The sequence below is a fragment of the Bubalus bubalis genome, chromosome 21 (assembly GCF_019923935.1).
Source record: "Bubalus bubalis isolate 160015118507 breed Murrah chromosome 21, NDDB_SH_1, whole genome shotgun sequence".
In the NCBI taxonomy this organism is placed as follows: Eukaryota; Metazoa; Chordata; class Mammalia; order Artiodactyla; family Bovidae; genus Bubalus; species Bubalus bubalis.
Window position 1 is genome coordinate 16185762 of NC_059177.1, and position 25053 is coordinate 16210814.

Here is a 25053-nt window from a genome sequence, read left to right on the forward strand (position 1 = left end):
TTTCTATTCTTATTTTGACAGTTGATTTTGTCATCTTAGCATATGAAAATACTTTAAATGTTTGTATTCAGACCTATTGATCCATAATTCATGGTTTCTGCCTTTGGTGTTATCTTAGGCTTTCTCTACCCTCCAAATTACATAACTACTCATCTTTTATTTTCAATGCTTTCAGTATTTTTTATATTTAAATATTTATTGAATGCATTTTGGAATATGGTGAATTGGTGCCAAGCTTATTTTCCATCCAACTTAACTACCTGTTAGTTGTTCTGTTATTATTTATTGAATCATTTCCTCACAAATTTCAAGTGCCATCTTTAATATTTTCAGTTTTTATGTATAGAATGACTCCTTCTCTTTTATTTCATTAATTGCTCAGGTCTGTACCAATTCTATACTGTCAATTACTTGAAAAATAAAAACAGTAAGGAAGGTTTGCTTTAAAAGATATCAAAATGTTTTATAAATCTAAAAATTTTTGGCTGTTCTTATATTCTTTTTTTCTAAGAAAGAAATATATATTCTTTTCTTTTAAACTCATGTTGTAATTTTTTAAGTGTATAAATTAATTTGGAGAGAATTAGCATTTTTTACATTTAACATTCTCATCCAGGAACATGTTATATCCTAATATTTCATGTTTCTCAGTTGATTTTTATAGTGTTCTTCCTAAAGGTTATAATAGCATATATAATGTGTACTGTTATTATAAAATATTCTTGTGTAATTTTAGAAAGACTAGAAAGATATAAAGTAAGATATTAAGTGGTTAACTCTGGCTACCCAAATGATGGGTGATTTGGGGGGTTTATTTTGTTGTCTGTTTTTCAAAAGCCTAGTATTTGAGCATATATAACTTTCTCATAATTAGAGAATCACAATTCCCAAGATAGTAATTGTAAAGAGCTTTAAGTATACCAACATTTTAAATAGATATAAATATTCCTAATGAAAAATACATTTATGTTCATAAATACCACCTATAAATAAAAATCACTCAAAGCTGTTCTTTCTAACTAAAAGGAAACATGGCTATAATTGTTCAAAATAATTAGAAATGGTAGTTTGCATAATTAAAGGTGATATCAAAACTAGGGTAAATGTGTTGATTTATATTTTTCTGAACACTGGAAATTTTGAAGTCAGTGTTCAGTGTTTTAAATAATGTAGAGTAGAATTACTTCCTGGCTTGGCCATAAGCTAGTTGTTTAATTAATATCTAATACATTCTGATCTGGTAAGCCTCGTAGCCTAGTATAGAATGTAGAGATATTCACTTACATTTTTTAACCATAATCTCTCCGCAGTGTAGATTTTCAGACAAGGTAGCTATTCGAGAAGAAAAAGAAACTATTTCTGAAGTTTGCAGAAGGTTTGTAACATAATTTTTAATTACATAATGTTAAAATAGTCATCCATGTAATTTGTGTCTTGAGCCTGTTTTTCATTCTCCATTGTATGTAGTTGGGCTACTATGTCATAAACAGTATGCGGGTATTATTTAACGTGTCAGGTATTTACAGAGTCAAGGATATTATAAGTTACTTTAAAGCTGTCACTAACTGTTTTCAGCCGTAAATTATTTTTTGAGAAAGGAATGAGGAATGGTGATACAATAAAAGAAAAAAAAAAGATGTGGATGTGATTGTTATGAAGGTAAGAATAGCTGAAATCAGATGAGCATTGCAGCTTGCGGGTATCTTCCATGTCTGCAGTGATTAGTACTGAGAGGTACAGTACACTCACTGGGACATATTACAGATGCCACATTTAGGTTTGGAGGGTACCTGGGAGATCATTTGATTCACCTCTCACACCCACTTTGCTATGAGGCAAGGCAGAGTCAGGTCAGGTGACAAATCTGTTCAAGTTCTTTTGTGTTAAGACAGTGTTTTTCCAAGTGTGAGCCTTACAGTAGCAGCGTTGTGTGGGAACTTGCCAGAAATGAGAATTATTGTTCCCATCCCTGACCTACTGAATCAGAAACTCCAGAAATAGGGCCCATCAATCTGTGTTTCAGCAAGATCACCAGCTAACCCTGATACATGCTCAAGTCTGAGAATCTTTATGTTAAAGAAAAGCCTAGGTAAGAATTAGATTGGCACAGTATGATTCATTACCGCTTGAAGATCTTAAAAAGAAAATGTGACAAGGTCAACTTTTTTTCCTATAAAAAACATTATGTTTACAAGCTAAAGAGTTGCAACCTGCAGAGTTTTGTCATCACCTTGGCTCTGCCATAATGACCAGGCGTGTGATATTGGGCAAGTGACCACCTTACCCTGGATTTCATCATCTACTCAGAATAAAAGAAGTTTACTAGAAAATCTTTTCCATCTATAAAATTCCATAATTCGTATTTCTTTGTTTTGTGTTACCTGGTTCATTTTGTTTTATTTGGAGGAGAGTTATGAAGATGGCACATCTCAGGGATATCCCTAGTTGGGGAGAGAAGCAGAAATTTTTATTTTGTGTGAAATGATTAAACTCTATCAATGCCACTAGGTTTCAACTGGTATAAGCATTGTCCCCTCTTACTATTTTTACTCGCCTATGGCTTATTAGAATTGTATTTAAAGTAAAATGTTTTAGTATCTGAATAAGGACATGAGTCTTTCTCTGAGAAAGTAAATTCATTTATATCTGTTAGCTCTGAGGTACTTTGCACCCTTCCGCCTGCTTAAGTTACTTATTTTTCTAGGTAAGTGACCTCAAGATTAGAGTGGTTTCTTTAATTGGTTATATAGGATCTCACTAATTAGAATATAATCAAAGCTGTTTAAATCAGAAGCCTCAAACTATATATTTCTTATGCCTTCTTCTCAAAGGAAGATCTCAAGTACATGTATGAATTTATCATATATACTTGTCCTGAAGAATAACTTTTAATTCATTTGTTTCACTGCACTGTCACTAGAATCATTGAATGGTCTTTTCTGGATCTGGACATTGATCTAGGTCTTCCTCTAACGTTTTGGCTAGCGTGATCAAAAATGTTTTGCTATAGTTTCAACCCCACCACCCCACTTCTCCCCATACCCTAGCCATTTAACAAGTGTTGGTTTTCTAATTAAGGCAGGAACAACCTATTGAAAATACTGAAGAATCATAGTATATAATAGTAGTATATAGCATAGTATGTAGAACATATATATCATTAGGATGTGTTTCTACTTATTTTATTCTCATTACTGTAATGTTTTTAGAATAAATTTAAATTCTGATTTTGGTTTTTCTGCTCACACAACAGCGATTCTAAAAATACAGAGATTATGGTTGGTGAATGTCACTTAGCAGCACTGGTCTCCAAACCTCTGTGCTTACCAGTGCCATTGCCGCCTTTGAATCTTAATGCTCATCAGGAAGACACATTACTGAATCCATGGATGAATGGTACAATTTTCTTAATAAAATTCTATTGACTTTTGACAATATAGAAATGATACAGGAGATTTTTCCACCCAAAACAAAAAAGCTAAGGAAAATAATTGAGGAAACTCCCTAATGGTTCAGTGGTTAGGACTTTGTGCTTCCACTGCAGGGGGCACAGGTTTGATCCCTGATCAGGGAAGTAAGATCCTGCAAGCCGCAGGGTGGGGCCATAAAAAGAAAGTGGAAACAAGCATAGGATGTGTTAAGATCAGAAGGTTTGTGTACCTTTAGTTAGTACTTTTGATTAAACAACTTCTGGGTTATCTGTATTCACACAATAGTGGCAGTACAGGTAGATTACAGTTTATACCTAAAATATTCATAATTTGAGTGTTTTAGAAATTTAGAATGTACTTTATACTTTGTGTCATTTTTAATAATTCATAGTGATGTATGTGAACAAAATAAGCTAGATTGAAGAATTAATTTAGAAACAATAAAATCCTCTTGTGTATGTAGTTCACACCTAACTCTTCCATACCTCCCATCTCTGCCCTCATGCTGCCTGCTTTTGTGTCCTGTAGCAGCAAGCCCATGATTATCACGTTTTTAAAAGCTTTACAGGTGTCCCAGTAAAACGTACTGCAAAGCTATACAGCAAAAACTTCAACTTGTCTCAAATTATATCTGGATGCAGCCAAAGTAAAAATTGAGATGACTTAAGATAAAAAACATTTCTATGTTATCTTTAGAAAAAATAATTTCTAAATGTCATAATTCTCATTTTAAAAGACTAACATTAAGGAATAATGATGCCTGGTATAGTAGTCAGCCTGGGCTGCCATAACAAAATTCCACAGACTGGGTGGCTTAAACAACAGATACTCATTTCACACAGTTCTGGAGGCTAGAAGTCCAAGATCAAGTTTCTGGTAGGGTTCAGTTTCTGGCTCTCTTCCTGGCTTACGGACGGCAGCCTTTTCACTAAGTCCTTACACGGCCTTTGCTTGGTGCATGTGCTTGGAAAGAGAGAGGGAAAGCTCACTCTTGATGTCTCTGTAAGGACACTGATTCTGTCAGATCACAGCCTCATTTTTATAACCCCATTTAATTTTAATTACTTCCACAAAGGCACATTGGGGGTTAAGGTTCAACATATGAATTGGAAGAGACACAATTTAGTCCATAACACCTAGGTTTATCAGTAGTTTTCATCCCTACAAAAAGTTTATTATGTGTTTAACTTAACAATCATTTGAATATAGTACTCAATGCTGCTATGTGAGGCTTTTAAGAAAGTATCTTTAGCTTATAATGAATTTAAAATGTTAAATTCAGATCTAGACATCCTTAAGGAACACCTAAGATGTAAATTATTGTATATTTCACAGAACTATACCACTGGCAACAGCCTGTGAATTGAACAAAAGAAGTCCAAAGTGAAATATTAAAACATATAGTAGTAGTCTATTTCACTTTGTGAAAGGCATAAGTTATAACATATTGGAATGTAATGTCATTCTTAATCATTTCTAGATTTCAGATTACCAGGGAAACATTCTCTCCTAAAGCTGCAGAATCCTGAAATTTGTGAAATATTTAAGAGGGAAAAAAATGTAGGGGTAAGTACGTTACTTAAAAAATAATGATGATCTTATAAGCATATACTTTGGGGCTTTCTGGTTTTATTTCCTTATTATCATTTAAGCAGTTCTGGACATTTTGTTGATTTTAGTGAAAAGGAACAGAAAATGAGTAGCAATTTAGAGAATGTTCAGAAACAATATAAGACGTTTAAGACTGGGGGAGCGGGGAAGGGATGGGATATCCAAAACAGAAAATAATAGAATGAATAGTTTTCTATGGTGAAGGAGAAAGCTATTAATAAAAAGCAGTTGATAGGAAAAGCTTGTTGTAAATAACTTTCACTCATTACCTTTTTTCTGTTAATTAAAAAAGCTAAGGAAATTTTCAGTTCTAACAAATGCATCTGAAATAAGCATATATAAAAGTAGAAGTAACTTTTTATAAAACTAAAAAGGGCAGGCACATGACAAGGAGGGAAAGTATAAACATTTAAAGCCATGTATAGTGAAACAGTAGTAACTGGTGGACTATAAGTTTTACACTAAATGAAATTGCAGAAATTCAGACAAATAACTTTAAATTGATTGTATCATAATTTTTTAAAATATAAATTGTTTGGAATTATTTTTTAATCACGTTAGCAAACAATTTATCTTGATACTTTTTTTGGACATATATTATCTCTGATTGTTTCAAATGCTTTCTCACTTGATTGCAGCAAGTGTTTTACAATTAACACAGAAGGGGAATTTGCCTAATTTTCTAGGTGTTCCAGAAGCCACTAGGGTTGATGATACCCCACAGATATTGCAAATTTCATTTTAATACGTTACGTGGCTGTGAGCGATCACAGTGCAAGTTTGGTCACGTGCCTGAGCAAGGGGATGAAAAGGTAAAATGTGTTAAGTCTGAAGTAGAGATTGTTTTAATAACCATTTCAGTCATATGGTTTTAATTCAGATTTGCATCAAATCCTAATATAAGAGCTTTGCCTGATTTTGAGCTTTATGTAAATGGAATCATACACTCCGTATGCTTTTGTTTCTAGCTTCTTTTGTTCAACATGTTTGAAATTCATCTGTATTTTTTTACTTAATTGTAGATGTTTCTTTCTCATTACTGTATAATGTTGACTATACCATTGTAGAGTATAGAAAAATTTATTTTGTTGATAAATACTACTTTGATGGATGGCTTCTAAATTTGGTAAATACAGTAGTAATGCCATCAGTGTTGTGCATGTCTTTTGGTGAACATATATAGCCATTCTTATGGGTTATACTTGAAACTGGAATTATTGTGTCATAGAGTTTGCATATGTTCAACTTTAGTTAGATACTGCCAGATAAATTTCCAAAGTGGTTTAACAAATTACATTTTTAATTTGGTCTGAGAGTTCTGGGTGCTTTACATTTTCACCAGCTCTTGGTGTTATCAGCCATTTTAAGCCATTCTAGTGTGTGGGCAGTGATGCTTTCCCTCATGATTGATGAAATTGAGCATTTTTCAGAATGTTTGTTGGGTATTTGAATATTCCCTTCTTGTAAGTATCTAAATATTTCATCTGTATTCTAGAGGATGTCTTTTTCTTATCCATCTCAAGAATTCTTTCTATATTCTGAATACAAGCTCTTTGTTGAATATGTGTATTGCAAATAATTTTTTCTACTTTGCAAGTTGCCTTTTCATACTTTAATTTTTTAGTTTTTAAATTTTTATTGGAATATAGTTGATTTGCAATATTGTGTTAGTTTCAGGTGTACAGCAAAATAAATCAGTAATATATATTTATAACCACTCTTTTTTAGATTCTATTCACATATAGGTCATTACAGAGTACTGAGTAGAGTTCCCTGTGCTATACAGGAGGTCCTTGTTAGTTAGTGAATATATGTCAATCCCAATCTTCTCCCCTTCCTGTTTTGTAAATAAATTCACTTGTACCATTTTTTCAGATTCCACATACAAGCGATATAATATTTGTCATTCTGTGTCTGAATTACTTCACTTAGTATGATCATTATCTCTAGTGCATGCATCCTCCTGTAGATGACATTATTTCATCCTTTTTATGGCTGCATAATATTCCATTATATATATGTACCACATCTTCTTTATCCAGTCCTCTATCAGTGGACATTTAGGTTGTTTCCATGTCTTAGCTATTGTAAATAAAGCTGCAGTGAATGTTGGGATCCATGTATCTTTTAGAGTGATAGTTTTCTCTAGATATATGCCCAGGAGTGGGTTGCTGGAGCATCTGGTAGTTCTGGGTTTAGTTTTTTAAGGAACCTCCATATTTTTCTCCATAATGATTGTACCAATTTATATTCCCACCAACAAGCCTTTTTACCCTTTTAGAAGTGTCTTTCGGTAGATAAAATTATTAATCTTTATATAGTCCAATCTTACCTTTTAATTTTTTTTTTTTTTCCTTTTATGGTGTTGACTTTTTACATCAGTTCAGTTCAGTCACTCAGTCATGTCTGACTCTTTGTGACCCCATGGACCACAGCACACCAGACTTCCCCGTCCATCACCAACTCCTGGAGCTTGCTTAAACTCAAGACTTTTTATACACTACTGAAAAAAATTTTCTAGATCGTGAAGGGGCTTCCCTGGTGGCTCAGTAGTGAAGAATCTGCCTGCAATGCAGGAGACCCAGGTTCTGTCCCTGGGTTGGGAAGATCCCCTGGAAAAGGAAATGGTAACCCACTCCAGTATTCTTGCTTGGGAAATCCAGTGGACACAAGCCTGGAAGGCTGCAGTTCATGGGGTCACAAAAGAGTCAGACACAACTTAACAAATAAACAACAACATGATCATGAAGATGGTCTTCTGTGTTTTTCCTTTAAAAAATCTGTTGTCTTATCTTTCACATTTAGAAATCTAAGCTATCTAGAATTAATTTTTGTTTAGGATGTGAGAAGAAGGTCTAGATACATATTTTTTCCCATGTGGATCTCCAGTTGACCAAACACCATCCTTTCCCCCACTGTGTTACAGTATCACTGTGTCATAAATCTGCTAATTGTGTATGAGTGAGTCTCTTTATAGGATCTATTTTCTAATCATTGGTCAATGTGTTTTTCCTTATACCAGTAAAAGAATCCCTCCCTTCTCCAGTTGATTTCTAATCTTGACTTTGTTTCCTTGACTCTTTCTCTGAACAGCTTCTCTGAATAAGGGTTTTGTAACAAATTCAGTATGCATTTCCCATCTTAGTTAACCTAACATCAGCTTCTTTATTCCATTGCCTTAAATTGACTTAAAAAAAATAGAATAAGCAAAAAGATAGGACTGAAATTTGTATAGTTTTTGTGAAATATGAAAAGGTAATTTTACATTTTTCATAACTTTTACAGGTTTGTATGGATGTGTTTAAGAAATATATAAGTATCAATGAGCTGTGTTTGCTACAACGTGCAGGTATGAGATAATAGAATGATTACTATAAAATCATTAATGCAAGTGTTTCAAACAATGTGCTTTTGTCCTCATGGTTTAAAAGTAAATTCAATACTTTTGAGTATGAAAACTGAGTGTCTTAGATTAGTTCTGTTGGTCTTAGAAAGGGTTAATAATAAGTGTGGCATTTTGGTTAATTTTAATCCATGTAACATTGTAATTCACTTACATACTAGTATTTTCATGATGTATAAATTTTATTTACAGGTGTAAGACAGAAAAAAGGATGTCATTAATTAGCTTAAAATCTTTCTGAAGGGATCTGTCAGAAACTGGATCTTCCCTACATCTTCATCCTTTTACACATGTCCCTTGTAAGCTGAGGAGAAAGAAATGGCAACCCACTCCAGTATTCTTGCCTAGAGAATCCTGTGGACAGAGAGCCTTGTGGGCTGCTGTTCATAGGGTCGCACAGAGTCGGACATGACTGAAGCGACTTAGCATGCATGCATGCATTGGAGAAGGAAATGGCAACCCACTCCAGTATTCTTGCCTGGAGAATCCCAGGGACAGAGAAGCCTGGTAGGCTGCTGTCTATGGGGTTGCATAGAGTCAGACATGACTGAAGCAACTTAGCAGCCACAGCAGCAGCTTATTGCTAATGCATATCAATCATTCTCTGCAGTTCCCTAAACAGGCCAAAATGAAAGTTGCTCAGTCGTGTCTGAGTCTTTGTGACCCCATGGACTGTACAGTCCGTGGAATTTCTCCAGGCCAGAATACTGGAGTGGGTAGCCTTTCCCTTCAGGGGATTTTCCCAACCCAGGGATCGAACCCAGGTCTTCCACATTGCAGGTGGATTCTTTACCAGCTGAGCCACAAGGTAAGGCCAAAAATACTGGAGGAGGTAGTTTATCCCTTCTCCAGTGGATCTTCCGTACCCAGGAATCGAACCAGGGTCTCCTGCATTGCAGACAGATTCTTTACCAACTGAGCTATCAGGGAAGCTTCCCTGGTGGCTCAGATGGTAAACAGGCCAAGCTCTGCTATAATAGAAAAGGCGCTGCTCTTCTACCTAGGATGCCTTTCTTTTATCCCACTTCCCCATAGCAAAGACCTATTCATCTTTCAAAGCCTAGTCATAGAAAATAGGATTATCTCCTCCATTACACCCTTATCTGACTCCACAGCCTCATCCCATTCTCTGCTCCCATCTCCCCCTACTATATTGTGAGTCCCACAAGGAAGGAACCAAGCTTTAATATTTGTCAAGTTGACAAGTTCACAAGGGGGAAGTACTGAGAAGGTGGGACTCCCCATTACACTATTTAACCATAGGTTCATTTTTATCTGTTTGATATTTGAATTTCCACATAAAATCCTGTTTCCAGAAGTTGTCTGATTAAAACCATTGTGTAAAACTACTGCTGCTTGGCATATACCAGAAGGAACTCTTCACTGTTGAGTTGTACCAAACATTTAAAGAACTAATATCAATTCTCAGTCTTTTCCCAGAAATTGAAGAGGAGGGAACACATTGATATAAAATTCCTCAACAAAAACTAGCAACCAGAATTGGAAGGATCATAGACCAGGACCAAGTAGAATTTGTTCTTAGAGTACAGTGTAGTTTAACATACAAAAATCAGTCCAAGTAACCACATAAACAGAATGAATGGAAAAAAACACATGATCATCTCAGTTGATGCAGAAAAAGCATTTGACAAAATTCAGTACCCTTTCATTGATTAAAAAAAAGAAACACTCAACAGACTAGGAATAAAAGGAAACTACCTCAACATTTAAAAAGCCACATCTGAAAAACCTCACAGTAAACACCATCAGTCAGTTCAGTTCAGTTCAGTCACTCAGTCATGTCCGACTCTTTGCAACCCCATGAATCGCAGCACGCCAGGCCTCCCTGTCCATCACCAACTCCCGGAGTTTACTCCAACTCATGTCCATCGAGTCGGTGATACCATCCAGCCATCTCATCCTCTGTTGTCCCCTTCTCCTCCTGCCCCCAATCCCTCCCAGCATCAGAGTCTTTTCCAATGAGTCAACTCTTCGCATGAGGTGGCCAAAGTATTGGAGTTTCAGCTTCAGCATCAGTCCTTCCAATGAACACCCAGGACTGATCTCCTTTAGAATGGACTGGTTGGATCTCCTTTCAGTCCAAGGGACTCTCAAGAGTCTTCTCTAACACTACAGTTCAAAGGCATCAATTCTTCAGCGCTCAGCTTTCTTCACAGTCCAACTCTCACATCCATACACGACCACTGGAAAAATCACAGCCTTGACTAGACAGACATTTGTTGGCAAAGTAATGTCTCTGCTTTTGAATATACTATCTAGGTTGGTCATAAGTTTCCTTCCAAGGAGTAAGCCTCTGTTAATTTCATGGCTGCAGTCACCATCCGCAGTGATTTTGGAGCCCAGAAAAATAAAGTCTGACACTGTTTCCACTGTTGCCCCATCTATTTCCCGTGAAGTGATGGGACCAGATGCCATGATCTTCGTTTTCTGAATGTTGAGCTTTAAGCCAACCTTTTCGCTCTCCTCTTTCACTTTCATCAAGAGGCTTTTTAGTTTCTCTTCACTTTCTGCCATAAGGGTGGTGCCATCTGCATATCTGAAGTTATTGATATGTCTCCCGGCAATCTTGATTTCAGCTTGTGCTTCTTCCAGCCCAGCATTTCTCATGATGTACTCTGCATATAAGTTAAATAAGCAGGGGGACAATATACAGCCTTGACGTACTCCTTTTCCTATTTGGAACCAGTCTGTTGTTCCATGTCCACTTCTAACTGTTGCTTCCTGACCTGCATATAGGTTTCTCAAGAGGCAGGTCAGGTGGTCTGGTATTCCCATCTCTTTCAGAATTTCCCACAGTTTATTGTGATCCACACAGTCAAAGGCTTTGGCATAGTCAATAAAGCAGAAATAGATGTTTTTCTGGAACTCTCTTGCTTTTTCCATGACCCAGTGGATGTTGGCAATTTGATCTCTGATTCCTCTGCCTTTTCTAAAACCAGCTTGAACATCTGGAAGTTCACAGTTCACATATTGCTGAAGCCTGGCTTGGAGAATTTTGATCATTACTTTACCATACTCGGTGGCAAAAAACTGGAAGCTTTTCCCCTAAGATTAGGAACAAGGCAAGGATGCCTGCTTTCACCACTTCAGTTCAACACAGAGATGGAAGTTCTCACAAGAGCAATTAGACAAGGCATCCATTTCAGAAAGGAAGAAGTCAGTGGCCTGTGTGCAGATGATATGACCTTATATGTAGAAAATACTTAAGATTCTGAGGGGAGAAAAGCTGTTAGGGTTAATAAGTGACCAAGTCAACATGCAAAAATCATTTGCATTTCTATATACTGAAATTGAGCACCCTGAAAAGGTAATTACAAAAACAATTGCATTTACAATAACTTGAAAGAATAAAATACTTAAAAACTAATTTAACGAAGAAAGTGAAAGACTTGTACAATGAAATCTACACAACATTGCTGAAAGAGAAATTAAAGACACACCTCCCATGTTCACAGATTGGAAGACTCCGTAATATTAAAATGTCATTACTAAGATCATGGCATCCAGTCCCATCACTTTATGGCATATAGATGGGGAAACTGTGGAAACACTGACAGACTGTATTTTCTTGGGTTCCAAAATCACTGCAGATGGTTGACTGCAGCCATGAAATTAAAAGACACTTGCTCCTTGGAAGAAAAACTATGACAAAACCTAGATGGCATATTGAAAAGCAGAAACATTACTTTGCCAGCAAAGGTCTGTATAGTCAAAGCTATGGTTTTTCCAGTAGTCATGTATATATGTGAGAGTTGGACCATAAAGAAGGCTGAATGTCAAAGAATTGATGCTTTTGAACTGTGGTGTTGCAGATGACTCTTGAGAGTCTGTTGGATTGCAAGGAGATCAAACCAGTCAGTCCTAAAGGAAATCAAACTGGAATATTCATTGAAAGGACTGATGCTGAAGCTAAAAGTCCAGTACTTTTGCCACCTGATGAGAAGAGCCAGCTCATTGGAAAAGACCCTGATGCTGGGAAAAATAGAAGGCAGGAACAGAAGGGGATGACACAGGATGAGATTGTTGGATGGCATCACCAATTCAGTGGACATGAGTTTGAGCAAACTCCAGGAAGAAGTGAAGGACAGGGAAGCATCCATGGGTTCACAAAGAGTCAGACACAACTAAGCAACCAAACAACAACAACCCATGTCATAGATTGGGAGACTCAGTATTATTAGAATGTCATTACTCCCAAGAGATCTGCAGAGTCAATGCAATCTCTATCAAAATGCCAATAACTCAGTATAAATAGAAAAACCCATCCAAAAACCCATATGGTATCTCAAGAAGTCCTGAAATAATCTTGAAAAAGAAAAAGCTGGAGGACTCATACTTCGTAACTTGAAAACTTACTCCAGAGCTATAGTAATGAAAAGTGTGGTGCTAGCATAAAGGCAGGCATACAAATCAATGGAAGTGAATAGAGAGCCTGGACAGAAACCCTCACATATATGATCAAATGGTTTTTTAAAAGGATGTTAGATCATTCACCAGCAATAGATAGATTTTTTTCAGCTAATAATGCTGGGAACACTAAATATACACAATTCAAAACAGTAAAATTGAACCCTTAACTAACACTGTATACAAAAGTTAGTTCAAATGGATTGAAGACCTTAATGTAAGACCTACAACAATAAAACTCTGAGAAGAAAGCATGAGGACAAAAACATCACATCATTGGATTTGGCAATGATTTCTTGGATATGACACCAAAGACAGAGGCAACAAAGAAAAAATAGATAAATTGAACTTCATGAAAATTTGAAAATTTTGTGTGTTAAAAGACAGTATCAGCAAGATGAAACAGCAGCCCACAGAATGGGAGAAAATATTTGTAAATCATATATCTGATAAGGGATTAGTATCCAGAATATATAGAGAACCCTTAAAACTCAACAACAAAACCTGATTCAAAAATAGACGAAGGATTTGAAGAGACATTTCTCCAAAGAAGAAACACAAATGGCCAATAAGCATGTAAAATGATGCTCAACATCACCAGACCTAATGGAAATGCATATCAAAAGTACATTGAGATACCACCTCACACCCATTAGAATGACTGCTATCAAAAAAAGAAAAAAGTGTTAGGATGTGGAGAAATTAAAACCCTCATGCACTACGGGAAGGAATGTAAAATTGTACAGTACTGTAGAAAAACAGTATGACAATTGCCCAAAAAATTAAAAATAGAATTACCATATGATCCAGCAATTCTTCTCCTGGTATATACACAAAAGAATTGACAGCAGGGTCTTGAAAGATACTTGCACACCCATATTTATAGCAGCATTATTCACAGTAGCTAAAATGTGAGGCAATGCAAGAGTCCATTAAGAAATGACTTTTCAGAGCTTCCCTGATGGCCCAGTGGTAAAGAATCCACTTGCCAATGCAGGAGACACAGGTTGGATCTGTGGTCTGGGAAGATCCCACACGCCACAGAGTAGCTAAGCGCATGAGCCGAACTGTTGAGTCTGCTCTTGAGCCCAAGAACTGCAACTTCTGAGCCCATGTGCCACAACTACTGAAGCCTCGGTACCTAGAGCCCATGCTCCACAATAAGAGAAGCCACTGCAATGAGAAGCCCACGCACCACAACTGGATAGTAACCTCCACTTGCCATAACTAGAGAAAAGCCTATGCAGCAACAAAGACCCAGCCCCAGCACAGCCAAAATAAATAATTTCTTAAAAATAAATTTTAAAGAAACACTTTTTCAGTGAAAATCAATCAGTGTTATAATTTTTAGGAGAATGTTCATATCATAAACTAGACTAAAAATATCCCCAGGGTCAACATGTTGATGGGGTTAAAACAGAAAGAAGGGGTATTTGTCAAAATAGTCTGCTTCCACTCTTAAACAGGCCACTACCTGAAGTCCCCCTGAGAGTGTGGCTCCCTCAGAGTTCATATTGAAACCATGATGTATGAGGCAGTTTGGTCCTATTTTTTGTGGATAGCACATGAGTTAGATCCCAATCTAGTACCTAACATCCTGGTTGACATGTTGTTGCCATTTAACTTTTGCTTTAATGTATTTTCATCAAATATTTCTGATACTGGAAGTGTATCTTTTAAGAAATTGAGTTAATGCTACTTGATCTTTAAATATAGAAAAATTGTCTAATTTAGGAGAGATGAATCTTAAAAGCAGCAAATGACTTTATTATGTATTTCATCATTTTCAGCAAGCATGTTTATGGAGTACTACAGAAAGTTTCTTCCAGGTATACACTTTGATTTACAAGTATTAAATGACCTTCTAAGTTCTTTACTCAAACACTGTTTATTGAAAGAAGTATTTCAGGTCATGAACCTCTGCATAATGATTAAGATGCTGGTAAGTAACCTGAAAATACATTTTTCTAATATTTTAAGTTAATTTCTCTGATACATTTCTTATATGTATAATTTAGCAGTTAAATTCCTATTTGTTAAATACTTCCTAGAGAACACTTGTGTTTTTCAGCATAAACAAATTTGAGAAACTTAAAGTATACTGAAGTAAGACATGAAAATGAGTGTAATATTTTTGTTTTATCCAGCCTGCTCTGAAAATATTACTAAAAATATTTGAGTATGTGGCAACTATGAAATTAAGGAATGCTGTACCTGCTTTAATTAATATCTTTTGCAAGGTATGATTTTTTTGTTTTATCCATTTTATTCTCTAATAGTGAATAACCAATAAAATAGTGATTTCTGCTTACTCTTTTTTTTTTTTTATTTCTGCTTACTCTTAAGTTGCCTTTAACTCACATTTTTTATACCAAAGAATTATATTTTCAGAAATGTTCTTTTTCTCCTGAAGTAGGACTTAGTAACAGACTCCAGTGACTAACAGGCCTTGCCCTTAATTGAATAGTTCTAAGCATGCCAGGTTGAAGAAGGCAATGGCAACCCACTCCAGTACTCTTGCCTGGAAAATCCCATGGACAGAGGAGCCTGGTAGGCTGCAGTCCATGGGGTCACGAAGAGTTGGACACGACTGAGCGACTTCACTTTCACTTTTCACTTTCATGCATTGGAGAAGGAAATGGCAACCCACTCCAGTGTTCTTGCCTGGAGAATCCCAGTGACGGGGGAGCCTGGTGGGCTGCTGTCTATGGGGTCGCACAGAGTCGGACATGACTGAAGTGACTTAGCAGCAGCAGCAAGCATGCCAGGTGACTTCTTACAAATTCATGAACCATCCTCATCTCTACTTCTTAAGAATGATTGAAGAAAATTTTCTTTTTCAAAAAGATTTGAGGTCATATATAACAAAAATAAGTACACAAATCGATGTATAAATAGGACACTGTTACCAAACATGGTAGATGGATAAGAATATGGTGGTGGTGGTTGTTTACTAAGTGGTGGTCACTAAGTCATGTCCAACTCTTTGTGACCCCATGGACTGTAGCCTACCAGGCTCCTCTGTCCATGGAATTCTCCAGGCAAGAATACTGGAGAGGGTGGCCATTTCCTGCTTCAGGGGATCCTGAAGACACAGGAATCAAAACCACATCTCTTTTTACATTTTTTAAAGTATATTAAAATTTTTACTGTTGTTGAATATTTCTTAGTATTTGGTACTACTCAGCATTTCATTTCAGAGTAGGCCTGTAGCAGGAAAACACCCCACTTCCCGCCCATTCTCTTTAGGAAGCAGCATTGGAACCATTTTAGCAGATGAACAGATATTTCAGTGAATACCTCTAGTTTCACATTACAAAACTTGACAAAATTACTTGCCTGGAAATTTTTTGAATCAGGAATTACTCAAACGTCCAGTTACATAAGAATTGAGTAACAGGGATGAAATGTATGGCATGGTATAGTTAGTAATAATGTAATATCTTTGTATGGTGACAGATGGTAACTAAACTTATCATGGTTATCATTTTGTAATGTATAGAAATGTCAAATCACCATGTTGTGCACCAGTAACTAACATCGTGTTATAAGTTAATTATACTTCAAAAAACAAACTTGCAAAAAAGGAAATAAGGTTTCTGGTTACCAGAAGCATAAAGGAAATTGGAAATTGGACGAAGGTGGTAAAAGGTACAAACTTCCAGTTATAAGAGAAATAAGAACTGTGTGTGTGTCACTCAGTCGTGTCGGACCCTTTGTGACCCCATGGACTTCAGCCCACTTGGTTCCTCTGTCCATGGAATTCTCAAGGCACAAATTTTGGAGAGGGTTGCCATTCCCTTCTCCAGGGGAACTTCCCAACCCAGGGATCAAAGTGGGGTCTCCTACATGGCAAGCAGATTCTTTACTGACTGAGCCACAGGGAATCCCTATGTATTATACAACATGATGAATATAATTAACACTGCTGTATGTTATATATGAAAGTTGGTAAGAGAGTAAATCCTAAGAGTTTTTAACACAAGGAAAAATTTTTTCCTTTTTCTTTTATTTTGTGTGTATATGAGGTGGTAGATGTTCACTAAAATTATTGTAATCTTTTCATGATATATGTAAATCAAATCATTATGCTGTATACCTGAAACTTATATAGTTGCTGTATGTCAGTTATTGATATAGCACAGTAAAATTGAAGATAGATAATTTTTTTTTAAAAAAAAGAAGAAATTACTGATCACCTAAAGTCATTGTAGAAAACCTCAACTTGTTATGTCTCAGGGATTTTATCATCAGGTATACAGTATAACAACAGTGCTATACTTAATAAAAGACAGAATTAGTACCAAGCAAGAGGTTCGATTGATAAAGTAGTTGACATAACTTGAAGAAAAGGACTAATGTTCAAGTTTAAATTCAGAAGTATTATTTTCATTTTTGCTTTAAATTCTTGATGTAAGGTGTCTTATGGTGGTTCTCAAATATTTGAAGAAAAATATGCTTCAGATTTTTTAATGAATTTTAATTCTGTCTCCATGTTTCACTTCTTCCATCAGTCTCTTAGTTTTTCCCACACACATTGGTTTCACATTTTTAAAAGAATGACTACTGTTTACCCTCTTCCACAGCTCATTGAAGCTGGGATGGTACTTGACCCAGAACACTTTAACTATATTGTTAAGCTTTTATACCAAGTACAGGCTTCCAAGCAAGAAATAACTGCAGTTCTGGAAATGAAATCCAGGTAAGAAAACCACTATAATTAGGACTAAAATATATGTATTTTGGTGGGGACTTAAAAAGGATGAAGACAAAGTACTTATCATTCTTCATATGCCCACCAAAGTCCTTCTCGCCCTCTTGGCTATGGCCTGGTCACGTTGTCATCATCTGCCTCTAGCTAACCCTCCTGGCCAGCCTCACCAAATCTTTTTCATCACCTGATTTCATCTCGCTACCTGGCAGATCAAATGTAAAGACTCTCTTGCTCTGTTTTACAACTTACTTAATTCTACTTAATGCACTCTCTTACATGTATTCAAATTACTTTAATCCTTCTTTCTCTTTCACTCACTTCTTGTCATGTTAACTAGGTAAAATATTTTAAGGTCTCTACTTCATTCTTTCTCTGACTTGTTTGCTTTCTCTGTTTCGCTTATGAGCCTCAAAAGGCCTTAAAAAAAAAAAAAAAAAAAAAAAACCTATAATAATTACAAGGGTAGTACCATAACATACTTGTATTGAGAAAAAGGAAAGCCATGACTTTGATAAAAATTGTATTAAAGTGTCACATACATAGAGAAAAGTATACAAATTTTAGGTGTTTAAATGAACCATAACATTTTAACAAAGGCAGATTTGATAAAGTGCAAATGATGCCAACCAGAAAACTCCTTGAGAAAGCCCAGAAAGTTCCTTCAGAGGCACTTCCACATTTATTTCATTTCTCATAATCCTCTAATACAGAAGTTTCCACACTAGTATCCAGAGGCCAAAAGAAATACATTAACAGTAGCATTTATTAAGAGGTTAGATCCAAACAAATTAATAGTAGTTTGAGGGTGTCTGACAGATGTCGTGAAAATATCAAAATTACCTGAGGAGCCCCTGTGAATTTGCTCTAGTGCCGTTTTATCCGTTCCCTTTTTTCCCCCATACCCATTCAGTGTGATTATTCATTTATAGAGCATTTAGATTGATTTATTACTGTTTGTAGTATATTTTCAGTTATCCCACATCGTAGTCTGTTTGATTTGGGAAAGTATGTGAAATACTACTGTTGGTTGTAACCATCAGTATAAACAGATACGATGAGAAATGTTGCTCCCCCTTATCCCTGCTCTACCATTTCTGTTTCCCCCTCCTCTTCACCCCTTTTCCACCTACATACTAGAGGTAACCAATCTTTCAGTTTTGGGGGTTATCCTCTTATAATGAGCAGATATTTATATATTTTCTTATACCAACTTCTTTGTTATACACAGTGTAGCATATAACGAATTTCAAATTTGCTCTTTTCACTCAAACAGTATATCCTGGAGATCAGTCTAAATCAGTTTGGAGAGAAATTTGTTGTTTTTTAATAAAGACAAACGTACTCCATTGTTTGAACGTACTTCTGGTTATTCAGTCAATGTGTGGGTATTTAAGTTGTCCCCAATATTTTGCAATTTAAAACAATACTACTAATCTTGGATTGGAAAAATTAATATTGTTAAAATAGCCATACTACCCAAAGCAATCTAGATTTAATGCGTTCTCAATCAAGTTAACCATGACACTTTTCACAGAACTAGAACAAATAATCCTAAAATTTATATAGAATCACAAAAGAATCTTCAGTGAAGGAGTCAAGAATATTCAATGGAGAAAAGACAGTCTCTTCAGCAAGTGGTGTTGAGAAAGTTGGACAGCTTCATGTAAATCAGTGAAGTTAGAACATTACCTCACAAAATGTACAAAAATAAACTCAAAAAGATTCAAAGACCTAAATATAAGACATGACACTGTAAAAATCTTTGAAGAAAACATAGGCAAAACATTTTCTGACGTAAAATGTAGCAATATTTGCTTAGACCAGTCTTCCAAGGCAAAAGAAATAAAAACAAAAATAAACAAATGAGACCTAATCAGACTTAAAAACTTTTGTACAACAAAGGAAACCATGAACAAAATGAAAGACAACTTACAGACTGGGGGAAAATATTTGTAGAATGAGGCATCCAACAAGGGCTTAATTTCCAAAGTATATAAACAGATCATATAACTCAATACCAAAAAAACACCAAAAAAAAAAAAAAAAAACCCACCCAGTCAATAAATGACAGAAGACCTAATTAGCCATTTCTCCAAAGAAGACATATAGATGGCCCACATGAAAAGATGTCCAATATTGCTGATCATCAGAGACATGCAAATCTGCAGTGAGGTACCACCTCACACCAGTCACGATGGCCATCATCAGAAAGTCTACAAACAATAAATGCTAGAGAGGGCGTGAAGAACAGGGTGCCCCCCTACGCTGTTGGAGTGAATGGAAATTGTTGCAGCCACTGTGGAGTATAGTGTAGAGATTCCTTAAGAAGCCAAAAATAGAGTTGCCATATGATCAGCAGTGCTATCCCTGGGCATTAATCCAGAAAAGATGAAACCTCTAATTTGAAAAGATATGTGCACCACAGTGTTCATGGAACACCGTTTATAATAGCCAAGACAGCGGAAACAACCTAAGTGACCATCAGCAGATGAATGGATAAAAGTTAGGAACTTGTCCTTCCTTTTTAATGCTCTGGAATAGTTTATGAAACATTGGGACTAATTACCAAAATTGACCCCCTAGTTGGCTCTTCTACAGTGTTATTAGTTTATTGGCACCCTGCTCTTTGCACCTTTTCTTCTCTTCCCAGTTGCCAAAGCCTACGTCTTTCATTTTTTTTTTTTTTCCCTCTCCCTGAAGCTATCTATGCATTTCACATTTGCTTTGTTCAGATCACACACACTTATAAATTCCTTCTGTGTCATTTATGTTCTCATCTACCCACGTTTTCTACTTAGCATTTTCAAGCTTGGTGTGGACTTTGTAATGGTAATTTTTAGTCACTGTTAGGTCCTTCTGCTAGTTTCCTGCTATGGTTCTCCCCTACAGATACTTTTGGTTTGCTTGCTTTGGTTTGTTGTGGTTAGTGTTTGCTTGCCTCATGTCCTTCTGGAGCAGTGAGGGTGGAGTGAGAGCCGCAGAGAGCAAGTGCTAGGATTGGTTTTGCTTTTTTTTTTTTCCTCTTTGTATTCACAATTATTTTGAAGCTTTGACATTCTCTGTCTTCAAGTTGGGTGAAAGTACGGTTTCATATGAAATTGTTTTTCCTTCTCATTGCCTGTGGTTCAGGAGGAAATAGTTTAAGTAAGGTAACTGCAATTACCATTTTATTTAGCACTAAAGAATTTTTATAGCATATTACTCTCTCTTTCTCCAGTCTTTTAGGTATAAGTTAACAAATGAATTAGGAGCAATATTGACTTTGGGGGAGTGAACGTAATTAGCCCTTTTCTGTTGTTAAAGGTTACACATGAGGCAATTTAAAAAGAACTGGAAATGTGACTTAGAGGCAGCCTTGAATGAAATAGAGGTACATGCTTATCTTTTATTTATTTATTTTTGGGGGAGGGTTGGTGGCAAGAATACTGGAGTGAGTTGCCATTGATGCTTATCTTTTAAATACATAGCTGGGAACTCTGAAAACCAGTAACAACAAAGAAACTTTGAATAGTAACCCAATTTTAGAAAAAGGTTTACAAATGCAGCTGTTTCACAGAGAAGAGAAGGAAAAGAAGTTTAATTTCTTACAAGTTAATCCTTTCAACTGCAAACATAATTTCTAGAGTTTGACCTATTCTAAAAATCATTCTAGACATAGTTGTTCAGTTTAAAATTAACGTATGTTAGGCTATAGTAATCTATAGCTTGGCTTTTAATTCTTATAACTAGGTAGACTCCTTCAGTGCATGAGTGAGTTGGCTTTCTTGTCATGATCCATGGGTGATCATATTAAATGGACAGTATGTGACCTGACAGGGCAAAGCCATGGTCACTGTGTGCTCTCCAAGCATTTAAAGTCTGAATAAGAAATAGAGGACTTTCAGGATGACTTGACTTTTTAATTGAAGATCATTTTTATACTCATTCTAGTAATTGTTGATCTAGTCTAAATTAATATTTATATCCTTGAAACAGTATATTTTGTTGGTATAGAAAACTTTTACTTTAGAAAATAATAGAAAGATAGTAAGTTTACTGAAATTTACTTTCTTGGTCCTTTTGTAGAAGAAGTGTAATGCCCAAAATTGTGTATGGTCCCCAAATCACAAATGGCCAAATAATCGTAAAATGCAATCTCTAACAGTAATAAAATAATGTATTACTGTGGAGGCAGCTCAAATCGTGCTGCTAGTCATCTCTTCTCCAAAAATCTATCTCCACTGTGTATTCCAGGTTTGGGGATGATGTCATTAAGGACATTAGGAACTAAATAATTAAAACAAGTGTACGTTGACATCTGAAACTTTTATAGGCTTTGCCATGGTCAGAAAAGCAAATTGTACAGTAACATGTTACTGCTATTATAACACTTGCCAGGAAGCTTATATAAGATTTGCAGAGATCATGTCTTATTAATTTCTGTAATGCCTACATGTGCCTGCCCCATAATATGTTTGCATAAATAACAGCTTACATTTTTTGTTTTGTTTTGAATAATTCTCATAGCATTGTAAAGAAAAAGGTGACTGGACCAAATTGGGAAATGTATACCTTAACATAAAAATGAGCTGTGAAAAATTTGCAGATTTCCAGAGGTTTTGTGCTTGTATTGCTGAAACACTAACAAAAGACTGTAAAGAAGAGCAACCAGGTGTTCCATTTTGTGAATTTGCTGAAACAGGTAAATGTTGCTGTTTTGGTCAGAGTACTGCATGTTAGGGTGATACAGTGTTCTTTCTTACTGATTGATAGATTGACTGGGACAGTGTTCAAAACATATAAAGCTCCTAATAGTTTCCATGTTGAAGATAAATTAATATTGCAGGATTTAGATACTATTTCTTCTTTATAAATTTTTCCATCTATTTATTATTAATTTAGATTATAATGATAAAAAAGTGATAAAAGGTCAGTATATCACATGTTTCATGTTCTTATTTTTCTTTTCATTCAGATTGGTAAAACTATTGCTAGCAAATTATAGTGGAGAATCTGAATTTTGAGATCATTGTTACTATCTTCACTGTTGCAAGTCAATAAAATTCATGTGTTTTTGAGACTTTTCTGTGTGTGTGTGTGTGAGCCCTTCACTGCTATATTCTCTATCAGGGTTGGCAAACTCTGTAAAGGAGCAGATAGTAAATATTTTAGGTGTTGCACACACAGCATATGATCTGTGTCACATAGTGTTCTTTTCAAACAACCCTTTAAAAATAAAAACTGTTCTTAGAAGCTCACAGGCTATACAGAAACGGGCCACGGGCCAGATTCGGCCCATGGGCTGTAGTTTGCTGACACCTGGTCTTTGTGGTAGTATCACTAATTCCATATTAAATTTGCCTTTTCCATCATTCAAAGTGACTATTTCATTTTCTTCCGTGTATCTACTTTGTGTTTCAGTTAGCAAAGATCTGCAGAATAGTGAAGTAGATAAAACTTTGCTGGGAAGAATCGGAATCAGTGCTATGTACTTCTATCACAAGCTGTTGCAGTGGTCCAAGGTACTTCACTAAATTTTTGTTTGGGCTTGGTCTGTAGAGTGTTCATTTTACATTTTTGTATAGAATATAAGTTAACCCTGAATGTTAAAATTTTGCTGATTATCACTACAGGGGCAAATTGAGCCTCAGACAGTAAATTAATTATTAGGTGATATTTTGGGTTTTCCTGATAGCTCAGTTGGTAAAGCAGAGAAGGCGATGGCACCCCACTCCAGTACTCTTGCCTGGAAAATCTCATGGACAGAGGAGCCTGGTAGGCTGCAGTCCATGGGGTCGTGAAGAATTGGACACGACTGAGAGACTTCCCTTTCACTTTTCACTTTCATGCATTGGAGAAGGAAATGGCAATCCACTCCAGTGTTCTTGCCTGGAGAATCCCAGGGACAGGGGAGCCTGGTGGGCTTCCGTCTCCGGGGTCGCACAGAGTTGGACACGACTGAAGCGACTTAGCAGCAGCAGCAGCAGCAATTAGTAAAGAGTCCACCTGCAATACAGGAGACCCCAGTTCAATTCCTGGGTTGGGAAGATCCCCTGGAGAAGGGATAGGCTATCCTCTCCAGTATTCTTGGGCTTCCCTTGTGGCTTAGCTGGTAAAGAATCCACCTGCAATACGGGAGACCTGGGTTCGATCCCTGGGTGGGGAAGATCCCCTGGAGAAGGGAAAGGCTACCCACTCCAGTATTCTGGCCTGGAGAATTCTATGGACTGTATAGTTCATGATGTCGCAAAGAGTCAGACACGACTGAGCGACTTTCACTTCACTTCACTTAGGTGGTGTATTAGGAACATGTGGAAAGGAGGTGGCATGAGACTGACTACTAAGAAGAATCTCAGTATAGGGAATACTTAAGAAGCTGTGCTAAATATCATTTTTACTTGAAGCACCTGTCAATTCAGTATATTTTGCCAACTCCTGAGTATTGGTACTATTACAGTTTTTGAAGACCTCTCTTAAGATGAGCCCAAGATACAATTAATAGAACTACTTTAAAATTACTTCCTAGGATTCCCTGGAACACTGTTGGTATCTTCATGTCTACCTTTGAGATTTAGCTCATCATAGAAGCAGTATAGCAACTCTAGACCATATTGTACTACCTGAGGTATACTTCCCTGAGGTGCGGGTAGAGTGAGAGATTCAATAAAGTGAAGTAAAGGACAGGAAAATCCAAAGTAGGGAGAGAAGTGCTGAGATATGGAGAGTAGGATAGTTGAGAGTGAGGTTGCTATTGAATCAACTATTAAAACATAACTTTTATTCCTTCTTTTTTTAAAAAATTCTTATACTGGTTTATTTCTATGAAGTCAAATGCAGGTTGTTTCCTCGCTTTCGATTCTCTAGTTTTTCCATTTCTTTTTTTTTTAATTTGTTTTTTTAATTGACGGATAATTGCTTTATAGAATTTTGTTGTTTTCTGTCAAACCTCAACATGAATCAGCCATAGGTATACATATATCCTCTCCCTTTTGAACCTCCCTCCTATCTCCCTCCCCCCTTCCTTCTTTTTTATGAAGAGGTTGTTTCACAATTGAAATAATATTTAAGGACATTAAATATGTACATGGTCACTCATGTACATATACAAAATTCAAAATTTTTTTAAAGAAGAACATTTTAAAATAATCATTGTACAGAAGATCTCCAGTTTCCAAGCTCTTCAAGAGCACCTGGACTGGACAAAATGTACTTTGTCCCCCTTCTCACAGTCTAGCTTAAGGTCTATCATAGCATTAATTTCTTGGGTATTTAATGCTTGAGAATTTGAGGACTACCTAGTAGGGAAGTTGTTTTTAAAACTCAGAATGATTCTGCTTTAATTTCAGAGTATATTTTAATTTTATTTGGTTGTTTTTATTTAAGATATAAGTGGTTGGTGAATTTGTGCCTATATTTTAATTTTAAATGTTCACTATCTTATTCAGAATGAGTATTTTATTTGTTATCTTACTTAGCTGAATTTTTAA

At 36.0% G+C, this 25053-nt stretch overlaps 1 protein-coding gene across 9 annotated transcripts in view; it reads left to right on the top strand.

Annotated features, from left to right (window-relative positions):
• Positions 1 to 25053, top strand: part of TOPAZ1 (testis and ovary specific TOPAZ 1) — a 61489-nt gene that overhangs the window by 21678 nt on the left and 14758 nt on the right. For 8 of the 9 annotated variants that reach the window (XM_025272931.3, XM_044933930.2, XM_044933931.2 and 5 more), the window contains 11 exons: positions 1311 to 1375; positions 3254 to 3396; positions 4912 to 4997; positions 5729 to 5854; positions 8328 to 8391; positions 14664 to 14815; positions 15021 to 15113; positions 17460 to 17575; positions 20891 to 20957; positions 22094 to 22268; positions 22988 to 23088. In XM_025272931.3, coding sequence (XP_025128716.3) covers positions 1311 to 1375; positions 3254 to 3396; positions 4912 to 4997; positions 5729 to 5854; positions 8328 to 8391; positions 14664 to 14815; positions 15021 to 15113; positions 17460 to 17575; positions 20891 to 20957; positions 22094 to 22268; positions 22988 to 23088 — 1188 coding nt within the window. The remainder of the gene's footprint in view (positions 1 to 1310; positions 1376 to 3253; positions 3397 to 4911; positions 4998 to 5728; positions 5855 to 8327; positions 8392 to 14663; positions 14816 to 15020; positions 15114 to 17459; positions 17576 to 20890; positions 20958 to 22093; positions 22269 to 22987; positions 23089 to 25053) is intronic. The other variant, XM_044933935.2, reaches the window with a different exon arrangement.